This window comes from Carassius gibelio, chromosome B23, assembly GCF_023724105.1.
Source record: "Carassius gibelio isolate Cgi1373 ecotype wild population from Czech Republic chromosome B23, carGib1.2-hapl.c, whole genome shotgun sequence".
Taxonomy (NCBI): domain Eukaryota; kingdom Metazoa; phylum Chordata; class Actinopteri; order Cypriniformes; family Cyprinidae; genus Carassius; species Carassius gibelio.
The window spans coordinates 2,561,572-2,580,107 of NC_068418.1; the positions used below are offsets into that span (position 1 = coordinate 2,561,572).

At 37.4% G+C, this 18,536-nt stretch overlaps 1 protein-coding gene across 2 annotated transcripts; it reads right to left on the reverse strand.

The window, feature by feature from the left end:
* Window positions 1-1,048: 1,048 nt before the first annotated feature.
* Window positions 1,049-17,168, reverse strand: LOC128011375 (uncharacterized). Of its 2 annotated transcripts, none has more exons than XM_052593706.1 (10): window positions 16,812-17,168; window positions 15,165-15,208; window positions 7,814-7,994; window positions 7,587-7,692; window positions 7,412-7,498; window positions 7,185-7,337; window positions 6,627-7,105; window positions 5,327-5,526; window positions 2,393-2,552; window positions 1,049-1,641 (listed from the first exon to the last, which is right to left on the reverse strand). In XM_052593706.1, the coding sequence occupies exons 2-10, from the start codon at window positions 15,171-15,173 to the stop codon at window positions 1,490-1,492; spliced, it is 1,527 nt and encodes a 508-aa protein (XP_052449666.1). In that variant the 5' UTR covers window positions 15,174-15,208; window positions 16,812-17,168; the 3' UTR covers window positions 1,049-1,489. The 2 variants fall into 2 exon arrangements, with proteins under 2 accessions (XP_052449666.1, XP_052449667.1); XM_052593707.1 differs by having other exon boundaries at window positions 7,185-7,334; window positions 16,812-17,166.
* Between the last annotated feature and the right edge of the window lie 1,368 nt (window positions 17,169-18,536).

Here is an 18,536-nt window from a genome sequence, read left to right on the forward strand (position 1 = left end):
TCATAATTAAGGCAATACATTAAAAATAACATGGTAAGATACAGCAGTTTGCAACAGTAAACAGCAAAACAAGCTGTTTGTACAGCAAATATAGCTGGAATGACAACGAAAGCCAGACACATTAAATCTACAAATGGCCGCGCCCCCTCTTATAGAAAAAAAATAAGGGGCATATGTTTATTCATATGTTTATTTATGTAACGTAAGCGTGTGACTTTTAATTCGTGACTTGCTTTCATGGGCGTGCGCGCGGACCGGATGAAGTTGGCATGGAAACGGAGCGCAACACTGCAAATGTCACGAGGAAACACCCCGTTTCTCGCTGATTTCACTGTTTTCAGGTGAGTTAAGTTCATAAAATCACACAAATATTACCTATAACTGTTGTTGACGCTTCTGTTGTTTATTTACTTTATAGGAATGGTTTAATGTCTTCGAAAAAGTCCGTTAGCATTTCTACCGTTTTCAGACGACATGGTCAGGTATGATAACTCTTTTGTGCTCTTACCCACATAGCAAATTTTCTCTGGCCCAGCTCCGGCCCACACAACCAGCTTTTGCTTGGCCCACATACCGCAATGAATGACGGTCCTAGTGTGGACCAGGTCTGGATTCCAGATAAAAGCCATACATGGGCCATAACTGGACCAAGTATCAGCCAAGTTAATTACCCATAACTGGCCCAGAACTGGGCCAGATCGAAATATAACATTGGAATCAAAACATAACCTTAAGTAAACCATATCAACACCAGTCTTTAACCAGAAAGCCCAAAACTGAGCCACAGCTGAGCATGATCCAATTTTTCTGTGGCCCAGCTCTGGCCCACAAGACTTGGCCCACATACCGCAATGAATGACGGTCCTAGTGTGGACCAGGTCTGGATTCCAAACAAAGGCCATACATGGGCCATAACTGGACCAAGTCTCGGCCAAGTTAATTACCCATAACTCCAATACTCTGGACTAGATTCCACGTCAGCCTCAACACCACCAAAACCAAGCCACTTACACACCCCTCCCAGATAAATAGTCACATCAAGACAGTATTCTGAACAAATATTTAATTGTGTTAAACATCAAAGCATTGGCATCTGTTTTTTCATCATGACATTTTTCCGTTGTACAAACTCCTCTCTAAAATGACACTCCTCTGTCAGTTCAGCTAAAAATAAATGAAAAACAAAAATAAAACAAGTGCTGTTTTCACTTTATTTCACTCTGTTTCACTTTAAGTGGTACTTGATCATCAAGTTTCATTGCTTTGCTTAATGCTTGAACATCCATGTTTCTGGTCACGAACAAGATTCACTAAACATATAACACTAGAACATGTTTCATCAACAAGTTTCACTTCACAAAACACTTTTTACGTCCACGTTTATGGCTAGGAACAAGTAGTACTCTTCAAATGACTCTGAAACAGTAATTCTGTCACTGAACAATTTGAACTCTCGACAGAGCTTTTGAACATCCAAGCCTGAATCCTGTTAACCAGTCATATTGTCCTTAAGCACTTTGCTCTTCATCCTTTCTTTCCGTCCACCATCTCTGTCTGGGGCCAGATACAGCCATCTTTTAACGGTGGAATCAATGTCTTTCTCTGTGGCATCGGATGTTAGACGGTTACGTCTCACAGCCGCTGAAAAACACAAGCACACATGATTTAGAATTAACTTATTGCATTTGATTCAATATCCACATTACCTGATGATGCATATTACAACAAAACCTGAACCCAGATTTAAATTCAAATTCTGACTTGTCTACTTCAGGTGAAAGATCATTCAATATCATGTTTATTTATATATATATAGATATTTGAACTCTGTGAACAGTGAACGCACAGACACAAACTCGCCAGTTCTGTAACTTACTCAGAGAATACATGGTGATCATAATACTTTTAAATACTCAACAACTCAATACTGTTTATTACTTATTGTCAACTTAATTTAAAGGTTGGCAATGTCAAAATTCAACATATTACAGTATACGGATCATAAGTAGGGTTGCGTATTGCTTGAAATTTTCCGGTTCTGATTATGGTTCCATTTAAATGAACTATTATAAAGTGCTGCTACCAGACCCGGAGATCGGCTGAATGGATTTGAAAACGGTAAAACTCAACTTTTTAACTCTAGGGAAGTTTATTAGCCTATTTTCAAAAATTAGCCTATTTTCAAAAAAAGTGGAGTGTTCCTTTAAGGATGGGTGCAGGGACAGATGAGCAAATGGTCTTTCTCCCAAATCTTCCTGTCAGATTAGAAAGTTTATTGTTTTGTTGGATGTCATGCGTGTTGCGAGAGTTCATGAGTTTTGGATTCACAAGGAATTGATTTCATAAGGAAATAGTTTCTCTCCTTACATATTGGGAATAAATGGCAACTTACCAATCACAACATCTCGTATCTGTAGGCGTAGGAAGCTAATCTTTCCATTCAATCCTCTCATGTTAACTTTCCTCGCCAAGGAGTTGGTAAACAGACCATGCATGATTCTCCAAACAGACTCCTGCACATCCGCCCCACCTTTAAGAGCCAGAGTGTTTACCTGAAATCATTTATGTAATTAGTTTTAAGCAGTGGTTTAATATTTTAGAATTTCAATCACTAAATACAAAGATTATTATAGTTGAAATTGGTCCAAAAATTCTCTTAAAAAAAAAAAAAATATATTGTGTGCTCACGAGAAACTGTCTAGGTGCTCACACATTACAATTTATGGCTAATCTAGTGTAAACCATTTCCCTTTGTGCGTCACTGCCATTTTACTGTGGGAAAAAGGAGAGCAGAGATGCAAATTAATTAAGGAAGATGGCTCTCATTAAGGCCCTGTAAGAATGGATAAGTTTTTTGTTCGTTCAGTGTCAAAAAGAAGTTTGAAATTATCAGCAGTATCCACCTTATTTTTCACCTTGTGCTGAAAACTTTGAACCATTATAATCAGTTCAGATGTCATTATCACAACAAAAACATGTTGCACATATATATATATATATATATATATATATATATATATATATATATATATATATATATATATATATATATATATATATATATATATATACAGTATTGTTCAAAATAATAGCAGTACAATGTGACTAACCAGAATAATCAAGGTTTTTAGTATATTTTTTATTGCTACGTGGCAAACAAGTTACCAGTAGGTTCAGTAGATTGTCAGAAAACAAACAAGACCCAGCATTCATGATATGCACGCTCTTAAGGCTGTGCAATTGGGCAATTAGTTGAAAGGGGTGTGTTCAAAAAAATAGCAGTGTCTACCTTTGACTGTACAAACTCAAAACTATTTTGTACAAACATTTTTTTTTCTGGGATTTAGCAATCCTGTGAATCACTAAACTAATATTTAGTTGTATGACCACAGTTTTTTAAAACTGCTTGACATCTGTGTGGCATGGAGTCAACCAACTTGTGGCACCTCTCAGCTGTTATTCCACTCCATGATTCTTTAACAACATTCCACAATTCATTCACATTTCTTGGTTTTGCTTCAGAAACAGCATTTTTGATATCACCCCACAAGTTCTCAATTGGATTAAGGTCTGGAGATTGGGCTGGCCACTCCATAACATTAATTTTGTTGGTTTGGAACCAAGACTTTGCCCGTTTACTAGTGTGTTTTGGGTCATTGTCTTGTTGAAACAACCATTTCAAGGGCATGTCCTCTTCAGCATAGGGCAACATGACCTCTTCAAGTATTTTAACATATGCAAACTGATCCATGATCCCTGGTATGCGATAAATAGGCCCAACACCATAGTAGGAGAAACATGCCCATATCATGATGCTTGCACCTCCATGCTTCACTGTCTTCACTGTGTACTGGGGCTTGAATTCAGAGTTTGGGGGTCGTCTCACAAACTGCCTGTGGCCCTTGGACCCAAAAAGAACAATTTTACTCTCATCAGTCCACAAAATGTTCCTCCATTTCTCTTTAGGCCAGTTGATGTGTTCTTTGGCAAATTGTAACCTCTTCTGCACATGCCTTTTTTTTAACAGAGGGACTTTGCGGGGGATTCTTGAAAATAGATTAGCTTCACACAGACGTCTTCTAACTGTCACAGTACTTACAGGTAACTCCAGACTGTCTTTGATCATCCTGGAGGTGATCATTGGCTGAGCCTTTGCCATTCTGGTTATTCTTCTATCCATTTTGATGGTTGTCTTCCGTTTTCTTCCACGTCTCTCTGGTTTTGCTCTCCATTTTAAGGCATTGGAGATCATTTTAGCTGAACAGCCTATCATTTTTTGCACCTCTTTATAGGTTTTCCCCTCTCTAATCAACTTTTTAATCAAAGTACGCTGTTCTTCTGAACAATGTCTTGAACGACCCATTTTCCTCAGCTTTCAAATGCATGTTCAACAAGTGTTGGCTTCATCCTTAAATAGGGGCCACCTGATTCACACCTGTTTCTTCACAAAATTGATGACCTCAGTGATTGAATGCCACACTGCTATTTTTTTGAACACACCCCTTTCAACTAATTCAACTAATTGCCCAATTGCACAGCCTTAAGAGCGTGCATATCATGAATGCTGGGTCTCATTTGTTTTCTGAGAATCTACTGAACCTACTGGTAACTTGTTTGCCACGTAGCAATAAAAAAATATACGAAAAACCTTGATTATTCTGGTTAGTCACATTGTACTGCTATTATTTTGAACAATACTGTATATATATATATATATATATATATATATATATATATATATATATATATATATATATATATATATATATATAGTCTTACACAATGGAAAGCAGTTTTACAGTATTAAAAAAGAAAAATTGTGTCAGTGTTTAATTTCATCAGAAGTACAAGTCTAAAGCCCTCAAAAGCATATTTATCTAGCAGATGTGTCAGTCTGACCATTGGGCTGAACAAAAGATGAGCATCGCTATAGATGACTTCTGTTATGTAATGGGGAAGCTCATGAGTCAGCCAATGCTAAACAACTGGCAGCTAGGTTCAGGCTACATATCCAATAAAATCCAAATCTTCACGTTTCACTGTACCAATGTTTTCTTTTCTTTTTTTCTTTTATGAACCATTAACCCTATACATTTTTATAAACATGCAGAACAATGCAAACGGAGCCGCTGTGTGCCCCATACAACATCTAGTCATAGTTTTTACAAACAATATGATTACAACAGTGTGATCAGAACATCCAGTGTTCATTATTGTGTGGGCTTTCATGGCTTTGCTTAAAGCTAATGAGAGAAAAAGAAACTTATTTAGAAAATAAAAGCCAGCCAACTAGGATTTAATGTTATTAAAAGAAATGCTCACATACCAATTGCTTATGGAGGTCAGGAGTACTCCGCAGATTGCCCTCCATGCTCTGTAGAGAAGTGAGATCTTTGAGAGGCAACAAATTTCGATCTAGGCCTATCTCTGTCTCCTGACTTGATTGCATACACTGGAGGGTCTTCATGATAATTCGCATTTGGTCCATAAGCATCTCCTGTTTTGTTAATATATTACGAAGAAGAACTAAGAGGAAAAAAGAGAAAGACAGGCAGATTAGGTTTTTTTGTTGTCCAAATTTTACTTGCCAGACACCTATAGAAAACATAAAATGTCTACATTTAAACAAAATTTTAATTCAGAAACCTATAAATTGCAATTATATACCAAAACACTATTGGTGTTGTCATTATTTAATAAGCAACATTACACATGCATTCACATTTGACACAGCAAGCAAGGGAGCACTAAATAGCTATCAATTTTATAGAGGAAGTGTTTTGTGCAGATGACTGTGAGCATGCACAGATCAGGGATGGGCATTTTTGGCAATTTCAATCATCGATAGGTTTCAAAATAGATTAATCGAGTACTCAGGGGGAGGGGCTTGTGCAGGGGAGGGACAATGCCGTAATGGAGATAATAAAAATCTGTTAAGAAAATGAATGTTAATATAAAAATATGACATGCAAACATGTCTATCAAAGATGAACACATGATTATAACAGTTAGATTATGATTATGATAACATTGACTTTAACATTACAACTTGTATCTGTACAAAAGGATGCATATGCCAGTGAACTAAGTTATGCACTAGCGAAAGAGAGTGAGAGATGCAACAGAGAGAGAGAGAGCAATATGACTGGCTCAAATAACTCAATCATTGTCGGGCAGTACACTAGAAAATGAAACTAAACATGTAATGTTCAGTGCATTCAGCATGTTAATAAATGTTAATATGCCAATGCATCCTATATTAGATTAATTAGATGTAGCCAACCCAGACATCACTATGTGAATTCGAAACCATGCATTTCTCTCTTCTCATGTCTATACTTTGAACCTCATGCTGTTGCAAGCTAAACAATAAGAGCTCATGGTGCCACCCAAAGTGTTGCTGTAACTAATCAGAATTTTTTCCCACGATCATCGTTTTCATGATTGATCATCGCTGTCACAGCCGAGTACTCGAGTACTCGATCACTGTTGCACATCTCTAGCACAGATTGCGGAAAATCACTGGCAATGTGAATTAAGCAAAATCAGACAATCCTGAGGCTAATCCCATGACACACTATCAGTGCATTCCCTGTGTGAAAAGGGCTAAACACTAATATACTCACAAATTTGGTGACTGGATGTTTGCTCGATGTCCGTGGTCTGGTGTGGCTGAGGGAGCGTCGAAGGTTCGGAGTGCTTTTTTTTATGGATCTCTTTACTTTTATGGGCTGGTCTTCTGACCTCAACGTTGGCTTGGCTTAAAAGGGTCTCAGTGCTTGATTTACTTAATGTACAACTCTCGGAGAGAAAATTCCAGCCCGATGATAACATAGCAATGCTGGTCTGCTGACTTGAGTGGATCTCAGGAGTGCTGTGGCAATCTGCATACAAGTCAGGACTGTAGCAACTTGGGAGAAGATTGGGACTCTTTTGGCCATGTGGACGAAGGTGAGGACTGCTTTGGCCATGTAGGCTAACATCAGGACTGCTATGATCGCGTGAATGAAGGTCAGTTCTGCCTTGGCCACTAAGGTGGAGGTTGTCTACTGCAGGAGAAATCTGTTCCCTAGAGATCACTGGAGCATTAGGTAAGGCATACCTCCTGCAAAGTACAAAACATCTTAGTCCTTTAACAGCTGGGATAAAATGCACTGTAATTTAAAATGGCTGATGTTTCTTACTTTTTTTTGGACTTTGTTGCTTTAATTCCTTCCATCTCATCATTGTGGAGGGCAAGAGTACTGTGGAAGATCTTAGGGCAGTTTGGCTTTCCTGGGTCTAATTTGTTGGCATGTCTAGCAATTTTCGGAGCATCGGGTATAGAATACCTTCTGCTTAAAAGTACATAAATGTCATTTATCTGCTGTGATAAAATACATTATCATTATAAAAAGCAGAAGCTTCCTACCCTTTTCTTGATTTTGGTTCTTTCAGGTGCTCTTCCATCGCATTATCATCGTCGTCGTCTTCTCCAGGGAAAAGAATGTTCTTGGGTCTAACATCACATTTATCAATTTCAAGATAGGCTTTTATTTGTAAATGTGGTGCAAAACATTAAACAAACAAACCAAAACCAAACCTACATTCTTTTTCTTTGAAATGTAATTGGTGAGTCTCCTCCATCGGTCTGATCAATGTCTGTGTGATCAACAGCAAGTGGTAGTTTGCGTCTAGCTTCCTTGTAGTCATCTGGAAAAACAGCATCACAAAAATTAATTTACAAAGTAAAACTGTGATTTTAACTATTACTTATTACTTTTAACTTTTTATAACTATTCAATTTGAAGAAAGTGGTGGCAAAACAACTCACGTGACGTGAAAATAATTCTGGCCTTATGGGGCTTCCAGTCATCTCCAGGACTCTCCTGTGATTTCACAGCTTTTGTTATATCTATCTTATTTGGAGGCCACATGCACTCTCCATTTTTAATCCAGACTGAAGGCACAACTTCAACCTCATTTGTCTTGTCAAAGACAACAATGTGAAACATCTAAAGAGACAAGAATGATATTCCTTAGCCAACTATTATACACAAGCATCTTCAGAGTTATTTCTCTTGATGCAGGAGTGGAACAACAACAAATTTGTTTCGGAATGGCAATCTCACATACTTCTGCAGCTTCTTTCCTGTCATGAAACACTTGACATTTGTGGAGAGGTTGGAAGCCACATAAATTCCCAACTCTTTTGAATCAATAGGATATTTAAAGAAGTGTTCCACCTGTTTATATTCTTTGCCCACAAGGTATACTGCACCTTTATCCTCAACAATGTTTTGGACTAAAACCAACTTATTGTCAATTCTGACACAAGAATCTCTCTCATTGAGCTTCACAACTACATCATCAATCGCGAGAACTTTAAATTGATGAGCTTGTTGCGAGAAGCACTCTGGTATTGACAGTGTTTTCTCTACTTCCTGTTGGCCTTCTGTAGCTAATCATAGCTCCATGTAGCTGTTTTTATTTTATATTTTTTCTCTATAATCTTTCTTACTATCACTGTCTGTTTGTTTGTTTTTTTAATTGTAAAATATAACTTAATTCACACCATATTTCTGATATTACCGATCAATCTTATCAGATTAACTTTGATCGTTCACTCTTCCGTGACTGCAGCACACCTGCAAAGCGTTAGCACTCGTTAGCTTGTCATTAGCGTTTTCTTTTCTCCTCTCCTCTCCTCTCTCACGCTGCAGTTTTCCACAAGTTCATCAAACAACCGCAGTAAGAATATTTCATCAAGCACGGTGAGTAATGGCTTCTCCTACAATTGTTATTTGCACCTCTTGCCACATGTACAGTTTATCTATCTCTGTCGCTGATGAGGGATTCACATGTGATAAATGCAGGGAAACAGTTAGGCTGACAGAGAAGATTTCAGAATTAGAGACACTCATCCAAACTTTAATTGAGGACAGTAAGAATGTTAGGGCTCTAGATATGGCTTTGGATGCATCTAGCTCAGGGATTCCTGTACATTGTCCGGTTCCAGCAGAGCCCCTGCAGCAGGGCAACTGGGTGACGGTGAGGCAGCGTAGTCGTGGGTCAAAACACCGCTCTTCTGTTCCGATCAAAACATTAAACAGGTTCTCCCCACTCAGTGATGCACCCACTGAGAAACCTGATGAAAGTGCTCTAGTTATTGGCGATTCTATTGTACGGAACGTGAATATAGAGACACCAGCCACCATAGTCAAATGTTTACCGGGAGCCAGAGCGCCTGACATCTTGGCAAATTTAAAAGTGCTGGCTAATGCTAAACGTAAATACAGTAAGATTGTTATTCATGCCGGCGCTAATGATGTTCGACTTCGCCAGTCGGAGATCACTAAAAATAACTTTAAAGAGGTGTGTGAACTTGCAAGCACGATGTCAGACACTGTAATATGCTCTGGTCCCCTCCCTGCTTACCGTGGTGATGAGATGCATAGCAGATTGTCATCACTCAATGGCTGGATGTCTAAGTGGTGCCCACAGAATAACATAGGTTATATAGACAATTGGACGAGCTTTTGGGGCAGACCTGACCTGTTTAAAAGAGATGGTCTTCATCCCTCCTGGGGTGGCGCCACTCTTCTGTCTAGAAATATGGCAAATAGTCTTAGTGTTTATACTTGACTAACTGGGGCCCAGGTCAGGAAGCAGACAGACTGGCTAAACCGACCGTCTGCTAGCTGCCTCCCGTCACAGAGGTCAGTTAATTCTCAGCACATAGAGACTCTTTCACCTAGATATCACACTGTAGAGACTGTGTCTGTTCCCCGAACTAGAAAATACAAAAAACATCCAAACCAAGTTAAGGTTAACAATTTAATTGAGGTTCAACAAATAAAAAACAAATGCAATATGGATAAACAAATGATAAAGATTGGCTTATTGAATATCAGATCCATTTCTACGAAAACACTTTTTGTAAATAATATGATAACTGATCATAATATAGATGTGCTCTGCTTGACAGAAACCTGGCTAAAACCTGATGATTACATTATTTTAAATGAGTCCACCCCCCAAGATTATTGTTATAAACACGAGCCGCGTCTAAAAGGCAAAGGTGGAGGTGTTGCTTCAATTTATAATAACGTTTTCAGGATTTCTCAGAGGGCAGGCTTCAAGTATAACTCGTTTGAAGTAATGGTGCTTCATATAACATTATACAGAGAAACAAATGTTAATGATAAATCCCCTGTTATGTTTGTACTGGCTACTGTATACAGGCCACCAGGGCACCATACAGACTTTATTAAAGAGTTTGGTGATTTTACATCCGAGTTAGTTCTGGCTGCAGATAAAGTCTTAATAGTTGGTGATTTTAATATCCATGTCGATAATGAAAAAGATGTATTGGGATCAGCATTTATAGACATTCTGAACTCTATTGGTGTTAGACAACACGTTTCAGGACCTACTCATTGTCGAAATCATACTCTAGATTTAATACTGTCACATGGAATTGATGTTGATAGTGTTGAAATTATTCAGCCAAGTGATGATATCTCAGATCATTATTTAGTTCTGTGTAAACTTCATATAGCCAAAATTGTAAATTGTACTTCTTGTTACAAGTATCGAAGAACCATCACTTCTACCACAAAAGACTGCTTTTTAAGTTATCTTCCTGATGTATCCGAATTCCTTAGCATATCCAAAACCTCAGAACAACTTGATGATGTAACAGAAACTATGGACTCTCTCTTTTCTAGCACTTTAAATACAGTTGCTCCTTTACGCTTAAGAAAGGTTAAGGAAAACAGTTTGACACCATGGTATAATGAGCATACTCGCACCCTAAAGAGAGCAGCCCGAAAAATGGAGCGCAGCTGGAGGAAAACAAAACTAGAGGTATTTCGTATTGCTTGGCGGGAAAGTAGCATATCCTACCGAAAAGCATTAAAAACTGCTAGATCTGATTACTTTTCTTCTCTTTTAGAAGAAAACAAACATAACCCCAGGTATTTATTCAATACAGTGGCTAAATTAACGAAAAATAAAGCCTCAACAAGTGTTGACATTTCCCAACACCACAGCAGTAATGACTTTATGAACTACTTTACTTCTAAAATCGATACTATTAGAGATAAAATTGCAACCATTCAGCCGTCAGCTACAGTTTCGCATCAGACAGTGCACTATAGACCCCCTGAGGAACAGTTCCACTCATTCTCTACTATAGGAGAGGAAGAATTGTATAAACTTGTTAAATCATCTAAACTTACAACATGTATGTTAGACCCTATACCATCTAAGCTCTTAAAAGAGGTGCTTCCAGAAGTCATAGGTCCTCTTCTGACTATTATTAATTCCTCATTGTTATTAGGACATGTCCCCAAAACCTTCAAACTGGCTGTTATTAAGCCTCTCATAAAAAAGCCACAACTTGACCCCAGAGAACTAGTTAATTATAGACCAATCTCGAATCTCCCTTTTCTGTCCAAGATACTAGAAAAGGTGGTATCCTCACAATTATATTCCTTCTTAGAGAAAAATGGTATATGTGAGGATTTCCAGTCAGGATTTAGACCGTATCATAGTACTGAAACTGCTCTCCTTAGAGTTACAAATGATCTGCTCTTATCATCTGATCGTGGGTGTATCTCTCTATTAGTTTTATTGGATCTTAGTGCTGCGTTTGACACAATTGACCACAACATTCTTTTGCATAGACTTGAACACTTTGTTGGCATCAGTGGAAGTGCATTAGCATGGTTTAAATCGTACTTATATGACCGCCATCAGTTCGTAGCAGTGAATGAAGATGTATCATATCGATCACAAGTGCAGTATGGAGTACCTCAAGGCTCAGTTCTAGGGCCGCTACTCTTCACGCTTTATATGTTACCCTTGGGAGATATCATCAGGAAACATGGTGTTAGCTTTCACTGTTATGCTGATGATACGCAGCTCTATATTTCCTCGCAGCCCGGTGAAACACACCAATTTGAAAAACTAATGGAATGCATAGTCGATATAAAAAATTGGATGACGAGTAATTTCTTACTGCTAAATTCAGAAAAAACAGAGGTGTTAATCATAGGGCCTAAAAACTCTACTTGTAATAACCTAGAACACTGTCTAAGACTTGATGGTTGCTCTGTCAATTCTTCGTCATCAGTTAGGAACCTAGGTGTGCTACTTGATCGCAATCTTTCCTTAGAAAGCCACGTTTCTAGCATTTGTAAAACTGCATTTTTCCATCTCAAAAATATATCTAAATTACGGCCTATGCTCTCAATGTCAAATGCAGAAATGTTAATCCATGCATTTATGACTTCAAGGTTAGACTACTGTAATGCTTTATTGGGTGGTTGTTCTGCACGCTTGGTAAACAAACTACAGCTAGTCCAAAATGCAGCAGCAAGAGTTCTTACTAGAACCAGGAAGTATGACCATATTAGCCCGGTCCTGTCCACACTGCACTGGCTCCCTATCAAACATCGTATAGATTTTAAAATATTGCTTATTACTTATAAAGCCCTGAATGGTTTAGCACCTAAGTATTTAAATGAGCTCCTTTTACATTATACTCCTCTACGTCCGCTACGTTCTCAAAACTCAGGCAATTTGATAATACCTAGAATATCAAAATCAACTGCGGGCGGCAGATCCTTTTCCTATTTGGCGCCTAAACTCTGGAATAACCTACCTAACATTGTTCGGGAGGCAGACACACTCTTGCAGTTTAAATCTAGATTAAAGACCCATCTCTTTAACCTGGCATACACATAACATACTAATTTGCTTTTAATATCCAAATCCGTTAAAGGATTTTTAGGCTGCATTAATTAGGTAAACTGGAACCGGAACACTTCACATAACACCGTACTTTCTACATCATTAGAAGAATGGCATCTACGCTAATATTTGTCTGTTTCTCTCTTGTTCCGAGGTCACCGTGGCCACCAGATCCAGTCTGTGTCCAGATCAGAGGGTCACTACAGTCACCCGGATCCAGTACGTATCCAGACCAGATGGTGGATCAGCACCTAGAAAGGACCTCTACTGCCCTGAAAGACAACGGAGACCAGGACAACTAGAGCCCCAGATACAGATCCCCAGTAAAGACCTTGTCTCAGAGGAGCACCAGGACAAGACCACAGGAAACAGATGATTCTTCTGCACAATCTGACTTTGCTGCAGCCTGGAATTGAACTACTGGTTTCGTCTGGTCAGAGGAGAACTGGCCCCCCAACTGAGCCTGGTTTCTCCCAAGGTTTTTTTCTCCATTCTGTCACCGATGGAGTTTCGGTTCCTTGCCGCTGTCGCCTCTGGCTTGCTTAGTTGGGGTCACTTCATCTACAGCGATATCGTTGACTTGATTGCAAATTAAAACAGACACTATTTCAACTGAACAGAGATGACATCAATGAATTCAATGATGAACTGCCTTTAACTATCATTTTGCATTATTGAGACACTGTTTTCCAAATGAATGTTGTTCAGTGCTTTGGCGCAATGTATTTTGTTTAAAGCACTATATAAATAAAGGTGATTGATTGATTGATTGGCCCATCCGTATGTTCTTTATCCAATTTTTGAATTGCCTCTTCTACATCACAACTGTAGTTGCTATTTTCTATCTCTGACAATCTACGCATCACCTGAGTCAAAGGATTGCATGGCCCTCGTACCAGTTTTTTGAGTTTTCCTAAGAAATTTTCAAAGGGAAATCCTGATATTAGATCTAGATTGCCATGGATTTTGACATCTTCACTGAGGTGCACCAGGCCATGAATATTATAAACCAAAAACTCTTCACCATAAAGCTGGCCAAAGTGTTCAACAAATGAACGCAACAGAGTATTTGCAAAGTCATTCATCTCCATACAAAATTCTGGACTTGCCAAAATGTACACAGCTACAGACAAAAGCATGAAGTTGTCATAGATTTGAGTCTGTAAAACACCATTCAGCACAACTGGACCAGTGTATAACAAAAATTGGCGTAGCTCTGTTGCTTTCCACCTACATCGATCTGCCAGTGCCCGAGGCCTTCGAGCAAACTCACTTGGAATGTAACTTCTCAGTGCAAGAAGTCTATCTGACACCATGGAAGCTTGAATGGATGATATGCGACAGTGCAAGGGACCGATGGTGCTGATCCACAAGTCTAAAAGACGCCGCATTACACCCAGACAAACCAAGTGCATGTAATCGTGAGGGAAACAAGTGACCATGTCAATGCCAATGTCTGTAAGAGGTGAGTGCTGAATGTGGTGTTCTTCATCAGTTGCTTGCCTAAAACTCTCATCAGTTCTGCGCTTTGCATTCACCTCAGGAAATGTCATTCGATTTGATTTCCAGACACCTGTTTGATGACACTTGTCACATCCATGATATGCAGTGTGTGACTTCACACCTCTGATGAAGGCTCGGGCAGGGGTATCGCACATAACTGAAACAACATTCAAAAAGAATGTTTTCTGCTTGAACAGAAACCCATCCCTCAACATTTTTAGCTCGTGAACCAGATCATGAAGATAATCAGCCAAAGAATTTGGCTTTGAAGTACCACAAAAAAGTCCAATCAACACTGGTGCCTTAGTGTGACCTTGCAGCAAACCAAGAATCGGCCAAAACTGTGTACTAGTACTCTTGAAGAGTGGTAGTCCATCAAAATTCAACTGTAGCTTGAAGACATGTTTGTCTGCCACAGTATGCCAAACGCTATCAAGGATTTTCCTAAATGAATTCAGAATTCCACAATAATGAAACACACCACCAGCTATACTCCTAATGTTGTATCTTGTTTTTGTTTTCAGCAACGTTCTTCCATCCTTAGGCAGAGAGGAATGATGGACTTTGAGAATGGTAAGAAGTGCTGACAAAGCAATTAATGAAATTCCAAATTCAATTGCCCAATCTACTAGTGAACACTGCAAATCTCTCTGACTACAAGGATCTTGAAGATCAGACTGGTCCTCAACAGAAACTGCAGCCTCTTCATGTACTTCCTTATCCTCAACATCTGCTTCAATATTCTGATGGTCACTTCCTTCATCACTAATTTCCATGTCTGATTCCCCCGAAGCATCAACACAAACACTTAACTCAGAATCGTCCTCCACCTCCCCCTCCCTATGTTCCACATCGTCAATCAATTCACTGACTAGTTTTAGTGCCCTTCTTCTGGAATTGCTCCTATCATTGTACTTCCATACCTTATCCATACTGTGACTTTACAGAATCCTTTTTGTTCTTCCTCCTAAAAATAAAAAATACATATTATTTTGTTTTTAATAGACTATAATGAAATACCAGAAAAAGATACGTTTTTTTCAGCCTCTGCTTGCATTCTGAAAAAAAATTCACAATACAGTAACAATACAGTTGTAATCGCGAAAGCAAACTAGCTTTAACAATGAAATGATTAGCAGTTTGATGATTAACTAAAACCACTAATTAAAAACAATTAATCATCATTAAAACTCAGTACATAGATTGTATTGAGGATGCAGTATACTGAATATTTTTGATGCCTAATTACAAATTTTTTAGTTCATTTAAAAAACATATTATTACTTATTATATTCAAAGTTAAGTAGAATAAAAGAACAATACCCCTTTTTCGAGCATTTACTCAATTTCAACATGACAAATTCTAAAATATTGGTTGAACAATTTTATTTTTATTTTAACATTTAATATACAGTATGGGCCAAAAGTTTGGACACATTACCATTTTTAATGTTTTTGAAAGAAGTTTCTTCTGCTCATCAAGCTTGCATTTATTTGATCAGAAATACAGAAAATAAATGTAATATTGTGATATATTATTACAATTTAAAAATAATTGGTTTTCAATTTATTATACTTTAAATTATTACTTATTTCTCTGATGCAAAGCTGAATATTCAGGATCATTACTCGAGTCTATCAGATGATCCTTTAGAAATCATTCTAATATGATGATTCATTATCAAAGTTGGGAACAGTTCTGCTGCTTAATATTTTTCCAGAACATGTGATACTTTTTTAGGATACTTTAATGAATAAAAAGTAAAATAACATAAAAATAAAAAAAGAAGCAAATGTTTTCAAAATATAAATCTTTTGTAACAACAATATACACTACTGGTCAGTAATTTGGGGTCAGTAATTTTTTTCTTTCTATTTTTGAAATAAATAAATATCTTATTCAGCAAGGATGTGTTAAATTGCTAAAACGTGATCGTAAAGAAGATTTTTATTTTTATAAATGCAGTTATTTTTAACCTTTTATTCAGCAAATATATTAGGCAGCAGAACTGTTCCCAACACCCAACACATAATATGATTTTTAAAAGATCATGTGATAGACTTGAGTAATAATCCTGAAAATTCAGCTTTGCATCACATAAATAAATGATAATTTAAAGTATAATAAATTGAAAACCAATAAGTTTAAATTGTAATAATATATTAAAATATTAAATATATATTTTAAACAATTCTGTATTTTTTAATCAAATAAATGCAGGATTGATGAGCAGAAAAAACTTCTTTCAAAAACATTAAAAACAGCAATCTTTCCAAACTCTTGGCCCGTACTATATAGTTTTACAGAAATTTGTTCCAACCACAAATATCATAACATGCAACCCTAACTTGCATCATCTGCCAAAGACGATTACATTTAAGTGACATAAGACAATGACTGACTTTTTGGACATGTTAGTTTATTGTATTTCAAACTGCGTTTAAACAATTGGCGTGCAAATTATAATTAGAACAGTTTCGATAGCATGTTCACACATCAATTAATTAAAGCTTTACTAAAGTCCTTTTATGTACTTAATTAAACTTTAATGATACAAGTTTTCACTTACCAACTCTGCTGGCTTTCCCCGCAAAGACAGTAAAACAAAATGGACACAGCGGTTCCCGTTTTTTTCCCCGAAATCCCGGTTCAGTGCTTGACCGTTTCTGAAGTCTGTGCAAGACTGAAGCGCCCGCCCACTTTTTCGACCTACTGGTTCCGGGAGTATTTTCATTCACTTTTCCTCTTTGGAGATTTGTTGCTTTAAAGCGTTATAAACCATGAATCATAACAACCAGCTAAAACTTGAATCACAACGTGTACAATATTCGATCCGAAATAAAAAATATTTGAACATTTGTAAAAAATACAAAAGTACGAGACTATGTGTGTTAAAGCCAACTGGGTAAAAAAACTACAATCCCATGAAGCACTGCATTTGATAATTGCGCCTTTCGGCCAATTTCGCTCTGATAGGTCAGCTTCGCATTTCCGGGATTTTGAAATCCTAATTGGCGCAAATTGGGCTAACTGACACTAATCCACTGATTCATGCAGAAGCTGTGTTTCTAGAAATATCTGTCATAAATGGCAACACGTTTCTATCATTTCTCAAATATATTTAATCTCTCCAATCACATATATCTTCAATTTGTGATCATCTTAATTAACCAACTGGTAACGGAAATTATCATAGAGTAACTTTGAATATTATAATACAATATAATATTGAATGCAGGATTTAATCATATATCTCATAGAAATTACAGTGGAAAAATTTTAAATTATGAAAAGTCCACTGGTGTACAGGACATGGCATAAAAAAAATGTGGTCTAAGTAGTTATTTAGCAATGTGCAGGAACTGAAATCAAACAATTACAGTTTTATCAAAAATATAAAATTTGAATCAAAAATATTTGAAATGGATTTTAAATGTGGGTCAAGATCGGCTATACTTATGTGGCCCACATATCTATATTTGACATCTGGCCCATGTCTTGGGTGCCGTTTTTAACCCAGTGCCATCTCTACCAAACCCGGGCCATGTTTGGCCCACATGCTGTATGTCAGTTCCGGATAGATGCCAGCTGTGCCAGACGCATGCCAAATCTGGTCCAAATTTGTTTACCGAGTAGTACATAAAGTCAAATAAAATGTCCTGAAACCTAATCATGTATTGTTTAATTGGATAGGGCTACATCAAACTGTAAACTGAATGAGAATATGAAAGCAGTGAATGCAAAACATTGTTTTAAGTCAGTCATATATAATATCAGGATACTATTCTACAATATAAGGTATAATATCATACATCATATAATCGCCTGTCATGAGGCATCAATATAATTTTACATATAAACACACATAATTAAATACGCAACATGAGCTTATGTTATGCATTTTAAAAATATATTTTCAAAATGTATTTCAATATATTTTACAGTGTTTCACATATTTGTGAATATATTACCTTTCTGTATGGGAAAACATTGGGATTTTACTCAAAAATATTTGAAAAGGATTTTAAATGTGGCTCAGGATCGGCCATACATATATGGCCCACATATCTATATTTGACATTTGGGCCAAATACTCCATTTGACATCTGGCCCATGTCTTGGGTGCCATCTTAAATCCAGTGCCATCTCTGCCAAACCCGGGCCATGTTTGGCCCACGTTCTGTATGCCAGTGCCGGATGAATGCCAGCTGCGCCAGACACATGCCAAATCTGGGCCAAATTTGTTTGCTGACTGGGTATTTATTAAAGTTTGGGCTTTTAATCTAATCTTCAT